General features: G+C 41.2%; 1 protein-coding gene across 2 annotated transcripts; it reads right to left on the bottom strand.

Annotated features, from left to right (window-relative positions):
- Nucleotides 1-1,867: 1,867 nt before the first annotated feature.
- Nucleotides 1,868-15,944, bottom strand: LOC124263984. Of its 2 annotated transcripts, none has more exons than XM_046698716.1 (4): nucleotides 15,854-15,944; nucleotides 14,769-14,878; nucleotides 5,619-5,678; nucleotides 1,868-4,105 (listed from the first exon to the last, which is right to left on the bottom strand). In XM_046698716.1, exons 2-4 carry the CDS (start codon nucleotides 14,852-14,854, stop codon nucleotides 3,286-3,288), a joined length of 966 nt encoding a protein of 321 aa, XP_046554672.1. In that variant the 5' UTR covers nucleotides 14,855-14,878; nucleotides 15,854-15,944; the 3' UTR covers nucleotides 1,868-3,285. The 2 variants fall into 2 exon arrangements, with proteins under 2 accessions (XP_046554672.1, XP_046554671.1); XM_046698715.1 differs by lacking the exon at nucleotides 15,854-15,944 and adding an exon at nucleotides 15,499-15,581.
- Between the last annotated feature and the right edge of the window lie 121 nt (nucleotides 15,945-16,065).

Here is a 16,065-nt window from a genome sequence, read left to right as displayed (position 1 = left end):
GCAATATAAGTACACACATTATTATATACATTTAAATCTATAATCACACAAGTTAAAGCTGAACACAAACTAGTTCAAGCTTTGTGTACGCAAGTTGTAGACAAACCCCACTGAGAAGTTTAAGCAAACTCACCTACAAAAACGTACAAATATGGTGCTTTGGAGTTATTTTCCAAAACAAGTCGCTATTCATAGCTGTATATGGACTAGCAAGAGCTATACATACGTTAGTTACAGCTGTATATGCACTAGCAAGAGCTATACATACGATAGTTACAGCTGTATATGCACTAGCAAGAGCTATACATACGATAGTTACAGCTGTATATGGACTATTAAGAGCTATGCATACGATAGTTACAGCTGTATATGCACTAGCAAGAGTTATAAATACGATAGTTACAGCTGTGTATGGACTATTAAGAGCTATGCATACGATAGTTACAGCTGTATATGCACTAGCAAGAGCTATGCATATGATAGTTACAGCTGTATATGGAATAGTAAGAGCTATGCATACGATAGTTACAGCTGTATATGGACTATTAAGAGCTATGCATACGATAGTTACACCTGTATATGGACTATTAAGAGCTATGCATACGATAGTTACAGCTGTATATGCACTAGCAAGAGCTATACATACGATAGTTACAGCTGTATATGGAATAGTAAGAGCTATACATACGATAGTTACAGCTGTATATGGACTATTAAGAGCTATGCATACGATAGTTGCAGCTGTATATGGACTATTCTACAAGCTATACGTACGGTTTTCACAGCTGTATATGCACTAGTAAGAGCTATACATACGATAGTTACAGCTGTATATGGATTATTACAAGCTACACGTACGCTAGTTAAAGCTGTATAGGGACTAGTAAGAATAATCCCATTCTGTCTCAGCCAGCTGCCCTGCATGAAAACGTTGTAGTTGCTCTCAGTGACAAGGCCTCAAATAGAATAACCATTGTATTTGTATAAATTTTTACAATCTCAGAAACGGACCGAGTTAAATTCTTTCGAAACATTTGGTTTTTGTACTCTACTATCCCACATGACAAGCTGAAGGAATACCTTTATTCTTTGACCAATGGGGCACGTGGTGAGCAAAGATATACTTACATATCGATCTTAAGGGTTCAGGACAAAAATGAGACAAATGTACTTAGAACACAATATGTGAAATGCTGGACTTCCTCATTGATAACAGCTTTGTAAAATTTGGGGATCTGTTTATTTATGCACGTGGAATTAGAATCTCTGCTGGGTTTTGAGGAGAAAAACCATGGTAATTTGGCTGCTTTAGACTGGGAGCAAGACTGGCCTAGCTGGGCCTTGAGCATCCAGAATATTCCATACAGAAACTTCTGGAAGCTTTAAATATATAATAAATAAGGCACTTTTGCCTTGGTCAACTCGCATTTCATCAAGATCAGGTGGGGTGGGGTTGGGTGGGGTGGGCCCGTGCATGCTGTGAAGGGCAACTTACAAGACCCAGTGGCCCGACATCGGTTGTGTATTGTCTGGGATAGATCTGATTATTTACACACTGCCCTCATAATGTTGCTGAGAGCAAAACTAAACAAAGAATGACTTGTGTCAGGTATGTAGGGAAGCCACTTGTTACTTGTGACAAGATTATGTCAATCGGTAGGGCTAGCCCAGGTGTTACTCATTACGCCAAAGACACCGGTTCCATTCCCAACATGGGTACAATGTGTGAGGCCTATTTATGGTATCCATCACCATGACATTGTTGGAATATTGCTAAAAGTGGCGTAAAACCATACTCACTCACTCAAAATCCAGGAGTAAAGGCATCCAATGACTCCACAGATACAAACAACAGAATATAAAAAAATTCATATAAACCGTTTAATTCACAGAAAAAGAAACAAATGATAACAGAATATTTAACTATTTACAATTATAAATATATTGATAATTAAATTGAAGTTACAAAACTGAAAAGTATTTACATTAACTGAACCAGCATACCAAATGAGACAAATTTGAAATAAAACAAGTTTTATTCTAATTATCAATGTAACTACAGCTATGAGAACTTTAGTTACAGGTGTTGCTGGGCGACCAGTGCTGGAAGTGAGCCCAGGTGGGTGATGGGACACTGAGCTAGTAATACAGCTGGCTCTGACACACAGGCTGCAGCACTAACATTACCATGAGGAAGGATGAAGCAGGTTGAGTCGTCAGGATGATACCTGATGCTGAAAGTATCTGACATAGTGTATGACTATGCGGACAAGAACATGCAACAGATCAGCTGATCAGTAGGAGACCTTACTTACACTTGATATTCTACAGATCAGCTTGCAAACTGAGCCACTGCCTGTTGAACTGCTGAATGTATCACTGTATGGGCAACATGTGTAAGTGAAGACACTTCAATATCTGATGTAATGACGATTTTCTATTTATAAATATTCCAAATTCGAAAAAACTGGTGCATAACATAGCAACATGTACAGTTAGCAAAGCTATTGCTTCAAAAGCAGAGTTGTACCCAAAATATCATGACCTGTGGGATGTGTGAGGCAGCACTCCCAGCAGGGAAGTCTGGTCACATCAGTGTGGCCACACCAGTGTGTGACAGAAGGTGTGAGTCACTCACTCTTAAGCATGATTCCCTAGCAGCTGGAGAACCTGAGAACTGGTCACAGGAGTCTCCATGTACAGTAGGGCACACTACTGGTAATACATTCTATAGTAATGCACAGTTGCAAGATTGCTGGAACAGGGGATAAATATTAATAAATACTGCAAACTGAAACAGAACCACAGCGTAACAATGTCCCTTGAATATACATGTGCATAATGGAACAGTCCTATGCTACAACAACACACTTGTCAACAAGATCGTGACACCTAAACTTTTTAACATAATTGAAACTAAATTAGTACAAATTGTTCCTGAGAGGGAAAATTGAAATAGATTTTCATATATTCACATTATTCACTTATTATGAAATCAAAGAGATGACATCTGTAAACTTCAAAAGTAATTTTACATAATTCTAAACATACAACCAAAACACATTGTGTTGCATATGACTTTGAACTGCATCAAGTTAACTTCTTTCAAAGAGCACATTAATGTCATTATTGCAATTTACTTCTTCTTAAGCTAGTGTAGAGAGTTTTATGACTTTACCCATACAATAGGATTTCAAATACTTCCTTTGTTAGTGTTAATTGAAAGAGAATATGTAGAATCCACACTGACTTCATAAAGTAATTTTAACAATGAGTGTGAACAAGTCACGTGTACATCATTTCAGCCATGGTAGACATTTTCTTTGGGATGTGTACAAAATCTTCGAAGTATCCGGCAAGTTCGTTGACACTCAAATCATCGAGGCGTGCTTCCTGGGAGCAACTCTTGGCAGTGGGTACTTCACCCATGGTGTCCCTGGTCACTGTGTCCCGCTCGGGATCCGGCAGGGAGTTCCTGGTGTCTGACACAGCACTGGCAACAGAATCTACACAACACTTGGTAGCAGGCGGGAGTACCAGGCCAGATGTTGAAGGCATCTGCAGCTCTCGATATCCGTTGAACTCAAAATGGGAACTGGTGGCATCCTCAGGTGTATTTGCAGGGTTAGATGAAAGACTAGAAAAGTTTTCAAGACATTGAGATGCATTTGATCCGAACACCTTTGATGAAGCACAAGAAACTCTAATGCATTTGGGAAGAATTTTCTTAGGGCTGTTTTCACGTGATGGTGCTGTGACAACAGTCTTCTGGCTTAGCTGGAGCCGGGCAGCACGGATAACTTGACGCTTATCTTTCTGTGCATTGTGCAGCTTAAAACGTGCCTCACGAATCAGCTTCCTCTGCTGAACAGCGACATGGGCCAGATTTTGCTTGTGTCTTGGTGAGCCAGAAGTTGATGGACTGGTTTTATTGATCACACAAGTGCAAAACTTCTTGGTACATTTTTCCTTGCTGAGGCAAAGTTTCTGGAGTGAGGTGACACAGTCTACAGGGTAGGGGTCAACTCGAGGCTTCTCTGGACTCAACCTCTGATGCTTCATACGCTTGGGGGACACTTCATGATCTGCTCTGCTCTCTGTCTCCCTACGAACATACACAAGTTCAGGTTAGTTAAACACTCCACACTGCTTTTATACCCAGTCTCTGCCAAGACTTACATTGCTCTAACTTATCTTTGCCACTACACTTGTTACAACTGCTATCAGATATTCATACTTGGCAAAGTATTTGTGTGGCAAAACAGTTATAATGTCTCACACTCAAAAGTGGATGGTCTTGTTATGTATTTAGCTCACTTGATGGAAAGTCAATTTAGTTTATGTCATGGTGTATTATAGTGAGTGAGTTATTATTTAACGTCACATCGGCAATATTTCAGCCATATCGTGACGAGAACAATCTAGTTTATATGAATATGAAAATCAATGAGGTTGGAACATAAATACCTGTCATCGAAGGACAGTAAAAATACTAGAACATCACAGCTATATAAATTTAAAACTAGTACGCTAATGTAAAATTAAATCACTATAGACAGTACAAAATAAAAACGGGCTATAGACAGTGTAGGAAAGATGTAGAAAATCTAGCATGTCCACAGGACTGGCAGGTCAAATTTTTTACCAGTCCTGCCTAAATCTAGTCTGTCCTCCAAATATAAATAAAACACCTTCGGCAGTAAATATTCAAAAAGGTTATAATCATTATATATATGTCATTGGTTTGCTAAAATTGACCCGACATGAGGACGGACTAGATATTTTTTTAACCCGTCCTCCACAAAATTCACCTGTCTCGGACGTTGGGACGAGCTATCTTTCCTACACTGCTATAGATCACCAACAGCTGAAGGTAGATCACCATACCAGGGTCCATGAGGACTTACAGTACCTTTGCTACCTGCATGGACCCTAGCTGGATTTACACCATCCCTCCAGCCATTGGTGATTGAAGACAAATCTAACCATAAATTAAAAGTACACATATTCTAGGATTAAAAAAGTGGCAAATTTAAATTTACTGTGAATGTGTTGGGACTTACGTACCCTCTCAGGAGGACAATAATTTTACGCTACTTCAACCCCCTTTGAGGGTACAGCCACTGGTGTATTATAAGACATTTCTCCAACATATACTTTTTCCACATCTCACCTGAAGCTACAAGTCCTACAGCACTTTTACTTTGTCTGAACGATCCCAGCTAAATAGTGTCTACAAAGTGTACACTGATCTCAATATAATACCGCCACCATGCTTGCCACATTCAAACAGTGAAAGTAAATGTGCAGGAGGTATATGCCATCTGGAAAAACATACAAGTTTGGGCATATTTGGTTTGGATTTTGACAGACATTACTTTCAAATAATTCCAATGAGCTACAGGGCCTGGTGGCTCTCCCTTGCCAAAGATCAAGTCATAATCTGCTTCTAAATGGACTGTCACTTCAGTTAGCAAGGTTTAGAGGAGATCAGGTACCTGAACATTTCGGTTGAAACTGAATCCCACTGCAAGAATGTTTTAGACATAACTTTATTACTGGGACTTAACAATGAAACTGTAGACAACAGTGAAAACCTTTTTTGTGATAATACTTACCCTGCCCATAGATCTTGCAGCTTGTAGGACACCGTGCTCTCCAACACTTTGGACTCATCCCTGTAACAGACAAGTTTACACTTTGAGGCAACTTGTCATCAGTCAGTGATCGTCAACAGAGTGTCTGTTTACTATCTGGGTTACGATATCATTTGTAGGGCAACAAGCAGAGCAGGATTTTAACCCCACCATCACAATGAAGTCATCATTTCATGCTTGCTACAAATGTACCTTGAAAGCCTGAGTATTTCCCCAAAGAATACCAAGATCTGAGGCCATAATCATAATCTTGAATTTGAGAAATAAATCACTCATTACAATATTATCTCACACAATGTGAGTGTGAGATACCACTTCCACAACATTAGAAACTGATGCTAGCTCTCCCAAGCCTAAAGTTTCATTTCTAATATGCTATTCAACAATGAAACTATTGGCAGGACAGGTAAAACCACTAGCTTTGTGACACATTCCTCATCCTCAGTTACAGCATCTAGACTAGACAGTATGTTTCCCTTGTATAACATACTATTCCAGATCACCTTCAATGACCCGTAGAGCTTGCCCAAACTTGCTACTGACTCACTAAAGGGACTAATCTAGGAAAATAAACTAAGCACTCTCAGACTACAAACTGCGAAAATCAAGTAATTATTTTAAAAACTGTGAGTTTTTAATAAACAGGCGGTATCTTAACATTACATTCAATGCAACAGAGTAGCAATAATGCTTTCCCGCGACCTTTGTTGTTCCTGTTATAAGTAAAATACAAGTCATGGCCTACTGTTAGAATACAGCTTCACAAACATTACAAATGACATCACAATACCTTATGACGTAATTTGTGAAACTTTGTTACCAAAAACAATGCTCTGTGACATCAAACTGTTGCTGGGTTATCAAGTATGTTTAAGCTCCTCTCAGTGTCTTGTCGTCTCTATATGCACTGTCATTGAATAAGCCAAGTGCTGTATGTAGTTTGAGTGCTAAACACAGAAGGCAGCGGCACATCTTAAAGCAGGAGTCAGTTTATGAAAGCACTTTTATTCTAAATATATTTTCTATTTCGCTTTCAGCATAAGTTTTAGGACAAAATGAATTATAAATAATGAACTAATATAGATATATGTTGTTTTCATTCAGTAACTGCATCATTACACAGGAGGGGTGGGTATTGCAAAGAATTTTCATATTGCGATGCGAAAGCATATATTGCAATATGTTTTGCAATAGATGGCAAGAAGTTTTAAATTAACAAAAAAAAACCCTACTTATAATCGAGTTAATGCTTGATTTATAAAGCCAAAACAACAAAATCACTATGCTTGATTAAGCTTTAATAAAAACTCTTAATTTACTTTACCATTCCATATATTACAAACCACATTACTCTTTATCAATAGTTCCATCTACCGTGAACTTTTTCAACCCATAATGCTGCAATACTGAAGCCTTTGCCCTAGTATTTGGCACCACAATAAATTGTTCATGTTGGGGGGTCGCCATTTTACAACAAACACATGACTTCCGGTGTGAAAAACGGAAATATCCGAAGATTTCCGAATGTTACGAAGTTTTCCGAATACATGTCAAGATACCGGTTTTCGATCATCATATTGCAAGACATATCGTTTTCATGTCTGAACCAGTAAATACCGGTAAACCGGTTATATTGCGCAGCCCTACTTAGAATGGAGTTTATTTATTCAAATCATACATATTGAAGCGGTAAGAATGCATTACACTGGACTTGTCAGCCATTTTTAAATTTTTCATGCTGCTTCATCAATGTATTTCATTTATTAGGATTATTTTTAGGGGTTTAGGTTTCGGGTTAGGGTTTCAATTTAAGGTTAGGTAGCTAATCCAATATGGTAAGCAGATGTCTTGTGTAATGCATGTGATCCATTTTTAGTTGTTGTTTTTCCTTTTGCATTTCTAATACTTTTTCACACAAATAAGGCCAAAGTACACGATGAAATAGTTTGATGCAAAAAACTTTGGCAAATGGAAACTGTCCTGGTACTTGCATTTAAGCCACTTTCACACACTACATTTGTTCAGCAATGCTCTGAAGGCTAACTCACTCGTGGCATCATCAGACATGCTAATGTCTCCCTCATTCCTTAGTTCAATCCACATTGTCCTACAGTGTTCCCTACAACATTTTCTGTCGAGAAGCATCCCTATGCCCGGATTTCAATTTATCTGCGACTCGTCCGGTTAACTGAGGACTGTGTTGTTTTTCCGGATTTTTCCTTTTGGTACTGTACATTATGGGTAATACACGAGAGATGAGAGCACGTGTCCTGTTTTGCCTTGAAGTTGACAACCACTTGACTGAGAAGTGCCCTGATAGATTTTTCATGGTCCCGCGAGCCGGATGGTAACCCCAGTCTTACGTTGCCATTGAATATGAACGGTGCCATTGCCGGTAAGAACGACAGTGATGAAATTCGTCAGCCAGCCGAGAGAGGTGCTCGGTTTTCGTCGCGCGACAGACGACCTCCGAGGTATCTTTCTGACTATGTTTTGGACAGATATTTAAACGAGTCACAATTAGAGGAATCGTCAGTATTGATAACACGATCGCAAAGCCTCAAATGCACCCAGTAGACATTCTCATGCAACTAAACACTCTCAGCGGTCACAACAGTCGTCCATTCGGTCACGAATGAGTGATAGGCAGCTCGCCGAGATTGACAGACTGACACGCCAGGCCGAGTTAGACGAAATGCGACGACAGTTAGAAGAAGATAAATTGATCGATGCTGAAATAAAGAAACTTGAAGATGAGGCATATTCAGCTCGAATGCAATTAGATATGGAGTCTGAGATATTAAGAAGACAGACAGAGAAGGTGGAAAGGGAGGTTGCTCAACGACGTGAGCAGCAGTTGAGAGACATTGAGCGACAGAGAAATATTCGTGTGGCTGAGAGAAAACTTCTCGAGGCAGAACTCATTTCTAATATCGTGAAACAAGAGAATCCATGGGAATCCACCAATCCTGTGCCCAAATCTACAAGTATGTCTGTGCAAGAGTGTGATCACGGGACAACCCCTCTGCCAGGTGGCCAAACTAGAAACCAGGTACTTTGTCAGACTTCTGTAGGTTGCGATAATGACTCTGTTACTGTTTATGCAACTGATCAGACAGGAAATAAGGTGCCACAAACAGTAATGACAAGTAAACCTGCCATGCCTTCCCAGCCTACCTTGCCCTGCCAGTATGCCATGCCGGTCAGTCATTCTGTTGGTAACCCTGTCACACCTAATAACATTGCCATGCCTTATTCTGCCATGCCAATATATACAAATACCATGCCAAATACTATGTCCTCCCCTTATGTTGAACAATCACAATATGTGCCTCCTGTTTTGCCACATGCTCAGCCACCAGTGCCAAATATGACAGAGTTGTTAATCTCTTCATCTTATGGTGTCCCTAGACCATCGTTGCCAACTTTCATCAACGGACGTGAGCGTGACTTTGCCCTATTGAAGATGGCGTTACAGCACCTAGTCAACATCCACCCGCATTTGGATGAAAGGTACAAATACCAGGTTTTGATGGGTCAATTAGGAGGAAAGGCTAAGAAATTAGCTGAATCTTACATGTATGAAACCAGCCCCTACACGGTGGCTTTACAAGCTCTCCAGGAAAAGTATGGCCAACCCCGGCAACTCATACAGAGTGAACTTGGTTCAATACTGGCCCTGCCAGCTGTTCGTCATAGTGACAGTGAAGGTTTCGATAACTTAGCATTAGCAGTCCAGTCGCTTGTTGGAATGTTAAAATCACTTGAAAGTGTGTATGGATCAGAACTGAATTGCGGATCACATGTTGACAGGCTGCTAAGCAAACTAGCACCTAGTATGAGGGATGGATTTATTGAACATTGTTTGAAACTCGGCATTCATGAATCCTACAACTTGATGAGTTTTAATGACTGGCTGCAAATAAAGAGTCGGGCTAAACGAATAGCCAGTAATGCTGTCAGCTCTTACGAGAAACAAGACAAGACAAAACCTCATCTTTCGAGGAGAGATCATGTCCCTACCATGGCATTCTTTGGGAAATCTAAATCTCTTCACTCGGAGCCCAAGAAACCCCAAAGGAAAGAGACGTCTGAACCAGGTCCGAAGGGTTATTGTCCGAAGTGCGAGTCCTCGGATCATTTCCTTAGTTCTTGCGTTGAGATCAAGAAGATGAATCTTGATGATATCTTGAAATGGTTGAATGGGAGATGCAGAAGGTGTGGCCGCAAACATAAAATAGAAGACTGTAATTTGAAGAAACCATGTCGTACATGTAATGATCTTCACCTTACTATTCTTCATGATGCCAACAGTCAAATGGAGCAGAAAGTTTTCTGTACAAAGGTAGACCAGCCTCCTGCTTTCATCGATCAACCCTCAAGGCCATACTTGACAATGCTGAAGATTGTAGAAGTTCCACTTCATGGACCAAATGACAGTTGTTTGGATGCTCATGCCATTCTGGATGATGGGTCTCAAAGGACTATGCTTATGGCTCCAGTTGTGAGGCAATTAGGACTTGATGCAACAAGGGATAAAATCCTGTTGACCACTATCAGACGAGAACCATTTACATGTAATGGTTTATCTGTTGACCTTGAAATCTCCCCAAGGAGTAATCAGCTTTTGCGATTCCCTGTCAAGGGAGCCTTTGCCTCTGACAAACTTGCCCTTTCGGAATATACCTACCCTACTGAGAGTCTTCGGAACAGATGGCCCCATCTTCGTGAACAACCATTGCCAGTTATCGACAAAGTGAAGCCTGTGATCTTGATAGGCTCAGACTGTACTGAGCTGATAGTGCCTGATCAGCCAATCATGTCTGGACCACCATCAACCCCAGTAGCAGTTCATACCAAACTCGGATGGTCTCTCCAAGGTCCCGCACATTCAGCCTGCCAGTTGGATCAACATAGCTTCTTTATTGCACAAGAACCCAGTTTCAGTGACTTCCACCAGGATGTTGAGAAACTATGGAAAATGGATGTCCTGCCTTACAGTACTAAGGACTTCACCAGATCGAAACATGATGAACAGGCAATACAAACCCTTGACACTGAAACTGAGAGGATCAGTGTGAATGGAGTAAAGAGGTATGCCACACCCTTGCTTCGAGTGAAAGATGGTACACAATTCCATGCAACTGCCGAGTCAATGATGCCAAACCTAAGAAGGACTGAGAAACGTTTGGGAAATCAGCCTGATTTAGCAGAAGTGCACAACCGACTTATCCACAACTTAATTGATGCAGGATCTGTGAAAGTGATTTCCAATGATGAAGCAGAAGGTAGTAAAGAGTCCTGGTACATCCCACACCATCTCGTACATCACAACGATAAATACAGACTTGTGTTTCACTGCTCGTACGAGGTTAATGGACAGAACCTGAACAAGAAGCTCCTGCGAGGTCCCCAGATCGGATCATCTCTACTTGGTGTATTATTGAGGTTTCGACAGAGCCCTGTGGCAATCTCAGGAGATATTAAAGGTATGTTCCACCAAGTGAGACTGCTGGACAAGGACAAACCTCTCTTGAGGTTCATATGGCGTGATCTAGAAGGTGATAGAGACCCGGATGTATACCAATGGGAAGTCCTGCCTTTCGGGAACAACATGTAGCCCTTGTTGTGCTACTTTCGCACTCAGGAAACATGTAACTGATCACAGAGATGGAAATGAAAATGTCTACCAATCCATCGCAAATGCCTATTATGTTGACAATTGCCTCCAGAGTGTGCCTACCATAGCTGAAGCTAAAGACCTTGTCCACCGAATGAGTTCCGTGCTCGACGAAGGAGGATTCCATCTCAGACAATGGGCAAGTAATATGTCCGATGTGGTATCAGGAGTGCTTCCTGAAGACAGGTCCTCGGATTGTGAATTGTGGTTGACCCTTGATGATTGTCAGCCCTGTGAGGGTGCCCTTGGTCTGAGATGGCATTGTGAATCTGATGAACTGAGCTTCAAGTACAGGGACATACCATATGACTGCTTGAGCATGAGGGTCATTTACCGGATCATGGCCAGTCAATACGACCCTCTTGGGTACATCGCACCATACACTGCACGAGCAAAGTGCATTGTTCAGGACCTTTGGAACAAGAAAAGGGACTGGAATGCACCACTAGAATCAGGAACCCTACGTGATCTGTGGGCAGTCTGGGAAAGTGAACTGAAGGACATAGTACACATCAGGTTACCCAGATGTTATACACCGTTGCACATTGACCCAAGAACTGCATCCAGAGAACTCCATGTATTCTGTGATGCTTCTGAGAGATTGTATGGTTCCGTTGCCTACTTGAGAACAGAGACTGAAGATGGAGAGATATTTGTGAGTTTCGTTCAGTCCCGCTCCAGAGTGGCACCAAAACGTCAACAGTCAATTCCAAGACTTGAATTATGTGCTGCTTTGACAGGTGCACAACTTGCAAGTGTGCTCCAGAAAGAAATAATCCTTCCAATTGCCAATGTGATTCTGTGGAGCGACTCCACAACAGTGTTGACATGGCTGAAGTCTGAGTCGTGTCGATACAAAGTGTTTGTCGGTACTAGGATATCAGAGATTCAGACCCTAACTAACGTGACACAGTGGCACTATGTGGACACTCAGGACAATCCAGCAGATGACGTCACACGAGGGAAAACACTCACAGAACTCAGTGTGGACTCACGTTGGAAACTAGGTCCACCCTTCCTGTCATTGCCACGCCATAAGTGGCCCGACCAAGAAGGTTCTGAGATAATTGATGGCACAGTGGAGCTGAAGTCAACATTCTGTGCTAATGCTGTGGTATCAGATCTGAAGACAGTAGATCCAGCTGAATGTACCAGTTGGGATGAACTTGTGACAAAAACCATGGAGGGTTTTGATGGGGCGGCCGAACCTGCTGAACAGCGAAAAGCCGCAGAACTGCAATTACTGCGAGATGTACAATTGCAATGTTTCCCTGGTGATCTTGCAGCACTTGAGAATGGTGAGAGATTACCTTCAAAGAGTCGACTAATGCAGCTCGACCCTGTGTTCGACAAGCAATTACAGCTAATCCGTGTTGGTGGACGACTCCGTCGCTCTGAGGAACTTTCAGATGACACCAAACACCCTATTGTGCTTGACCCTAAACATCCGACAACCCGTCTGCTCATCAGCAAATATGACACTGACTTGTTACACTGTGGAGCGGAGCGTGTGTTTGCCGAGATTCGGCGAAGTTATTGGATTTTACGAGGACGAGAAGCTGTTCGTTCCCACCAGAGAAAGTGTGTAGTCTGTCAGAAATGGCGGGCAAATCCACAAGTTCCCAAAATGGCGGATTTGCCACCAGCACGCTTGAGACTCTTCAAACCGCCTTTTTTTTCCTCGGGAACTGATTGCTTTGGACCTATGCACGTAACAGTTGGACGACGTTTGGAGAAAAGATGGGGTATCATATTCAAATGCATGACAACCCGATCAGTTCATATCGACCTGCTTGACAAAATGGACACTGATGCCTACTTGATGGCACTACGGCGTTTCATAGCTCGTCGAGGGAAGCCATTTGAGATTTGGTCAGACAATGGAACCAATTTCAAAGGAGGAGTCAAGGAACTCAATGAGGCATGGGCAGTAATGGTGCCATCATTAACAACACAACTTGCTAAACAGAAGATTCGCTTCCACTTTAACCCGCCAAGTGCCCCACACTTTGGAGGTGTATGGGAGAGAGAAATTAAATCTGTGAAGTATGGGCTTAGAGTTGCCCTCGGAGATCAAAGTGTCACAGAACCAGTACTCCAGACTGTATTGGCCGAAGTAGAAGGAATCCTAAACTCAAAGCCTTTGGGTTATGTGTCGTCAGATGTAAGTGACATTGACCCGGTGACTCCAAACATACTTCTGAACGGTCGCAGAGACAGTTCTATGCCACAGGTTGTGTATCCAGAAGACGAGATACTTGGTCGCTGCAGATGGCGGCACAGTCAAGTTCTTGCTGATCATTTTTGGAAACATTTTATTCGTGACTACTTACCCAAGCTACAGTTGAGGCAGAAATGGCAGAACGATCGCAAGGATCATAAGGACATTGAGTGTGGAGATGTTGTGATGGCCTTAGACCCGCAGAGTGTTAGAGCTGCATGGCAAGTCGGTAGAGTAAATGAGACTTTCCCAGGGGTTGACGGTAGGATTCGATCAGCTGCTGTTCAGGTTGATGGTCAGCGGATCCTGAGACCTGTCTGTCGACTTATCCTACTACCTGTGTGCCCTGACGAATAACAGATCATGGACATGTCCTGTGCTGATAATAGAGACATTATTAGGTAATCGTTTATTTTCAAATTTGTGTCAAATTTGGGGGCGGCTGTCGAGAAGCATCCCTATGCCCGGATTTCAATTTATCTGCGACTCGTCCGGTTAACTGAGGACTGTGTTGTTTTTCCGGATTTTTTCTTTTGGTACTGTACATTATGGGTAATACACGAGAGATGAGAGCACGTGTCCTGTTTTGCCTTGAAGTTGACAACCACTTGACTGAGAAGTGCCCTGATAGATTTTTCAGTAAGGCTAACAATCAGAAGATCATGGATTCGCGTCTGACGGTGAGGTGAGGTGAAATTGGGTTTAACGTTGTGCTTGAGAATATTTCGCTCATATGACGACGTGCATGCGTGTGTATGTGTATGTGCGGCTGCTTGTACTAGCCCAGACTGAAGCTGGGTTTATAGTGCTAGCCCACTGAGATACCATGCCACAGTGAAGAATTTATACCCAACTCAGACACATTATACTGACTCCGAGCAGACCAGTCCTTGTTGTACCCATTAATGCCGAGCGCCAGGCAGGGACCAACAAGTACCATATTTTAACGTCTTTTGGTATGACGCGGTTGGGAATCGAACCCGAGACCTATTCTCACAAAACTGGTTGATTGAGTTAGTAACATGTGACCCACAACAGAGACTGTCCGCATGAGAAGTTGTGGTGCTGTATTCTAAAGGTGCTCCAAAGTCACATCTGCAAAGCTTTTACATTGATTTAATTGATTATAAGACTACATAAATTGGCAAACTATTAATCAAAGCACTGACATTGGCTGCAGATTTGTTAAAATATAACAACATCAGCTTACCAGTTTGGGTCCACCTTGAGTTTCTTTAGGGCCAGGTGGAGGCCGGGTTCACTGTCACTGCATTCGCTTTCTTCTTCTTTTGTCATTTTCTCCAAACAATTCTCAATCTCCTGTGAGCAATTTAATCAGGTTAATAATTTCAGCCAAATATAAAGTTATATTTATCCTGATCAAATTTTTACACAAAAGACAACTTTTCAGCATTAGCATGTATAGTAATTGGCAACATACTGAAACAGTGTCATAACAAATCAGCAATATAATAACATGGATGCTTACTGGTAACTACTACAGTACTATTGTATTTAAACAATGACATACATTTGTGATGTTATTGGAAACTATAACTATCTATCATGTCATGAAACTGTGTAACAAAAATGTGTTCATAGTAAAATATTGTGTGATCTTCTCTTTTAAGTTTCTATGGATGCTGTTATATTCTTGTGATGATGTACACACATGGAGCGGGAGGTAATTACTAAATATGGTTTTCTCTTGGTCACCATTACACAGTAGGAACATTAAATAAAAAACATACATCTTGAAGGATATTCTCAAAACATGCTTGAAACATGACAATGCTTAAAATTCTCAACGAAACCTTTAGAATCTAAAACCTATTAGTGACAGGTAGATAAATGATAATGATCCATCCACTGAATACGTGTTACTCCCTCTATCTAGGATAAACAGGTCGACTAACTATAAATATAAGCTAAACACACACCCTTGGCCTCTCATCGTACATTTGGCCACTCAGTCAATGGAAAGTCATCAAAGATAGTGACATGATTATTGCCATTACTGTGTCTAAACCAAGAGAAAATATGTTACACAAACTATGTTTAAAAAGAGTTATCAAAATATGTGATTTCCTCGTCTGTTTACATCATAGGCCAGGAGATCAAGCAGGTCAGAGTGATTCATCATTTCGACTGCGCATATTGCCTGCATAAATTTAATATTTATACATTTAACATAGTGTTATCAATTTTACATTTACACTGTATCAAACAAGAACATAATACAGTCAAGCACGTGTCAAATGCATCATTTACAGAAAAGAATGTTCGGATTATCACCTTGCCAAAACACCAACGACGCCATATTGAACTTCCACTGTGATGACGTCATAAATAGAGCGCAATGTGTCAGTGCAATAATAGGCCTAATTCTACAAAGTTAAAAGCTAGAACATTATTTTCAACGATAAACACTCTAAAAATACTTTGTATGATTTATTTTAAGAAATTGTGGTTTCTTTGTATTTGCTTCAAAAGCACACAGAAAGTGA

This window comes from Haliotis rubra, unplaced genomic scaffold, assembly GCF_003918875.1.
Source record: "Haliotis rubra isolate DU_JTF1 unplaced genomic scaffold, ASM391887v1 Scf90, whole genome shotgun sequence".
Lineage (NCBI taxonomy): Eukaryota > Metazoa > Mollusca > Gastropoda > Lepetellida > Haliotidae > Haliotis > Haliotis rubra.
Note: the sequence above shows the minus strand (reverse complement) of the source record. Positions and strands in the feature narration are given on the sequence as shown.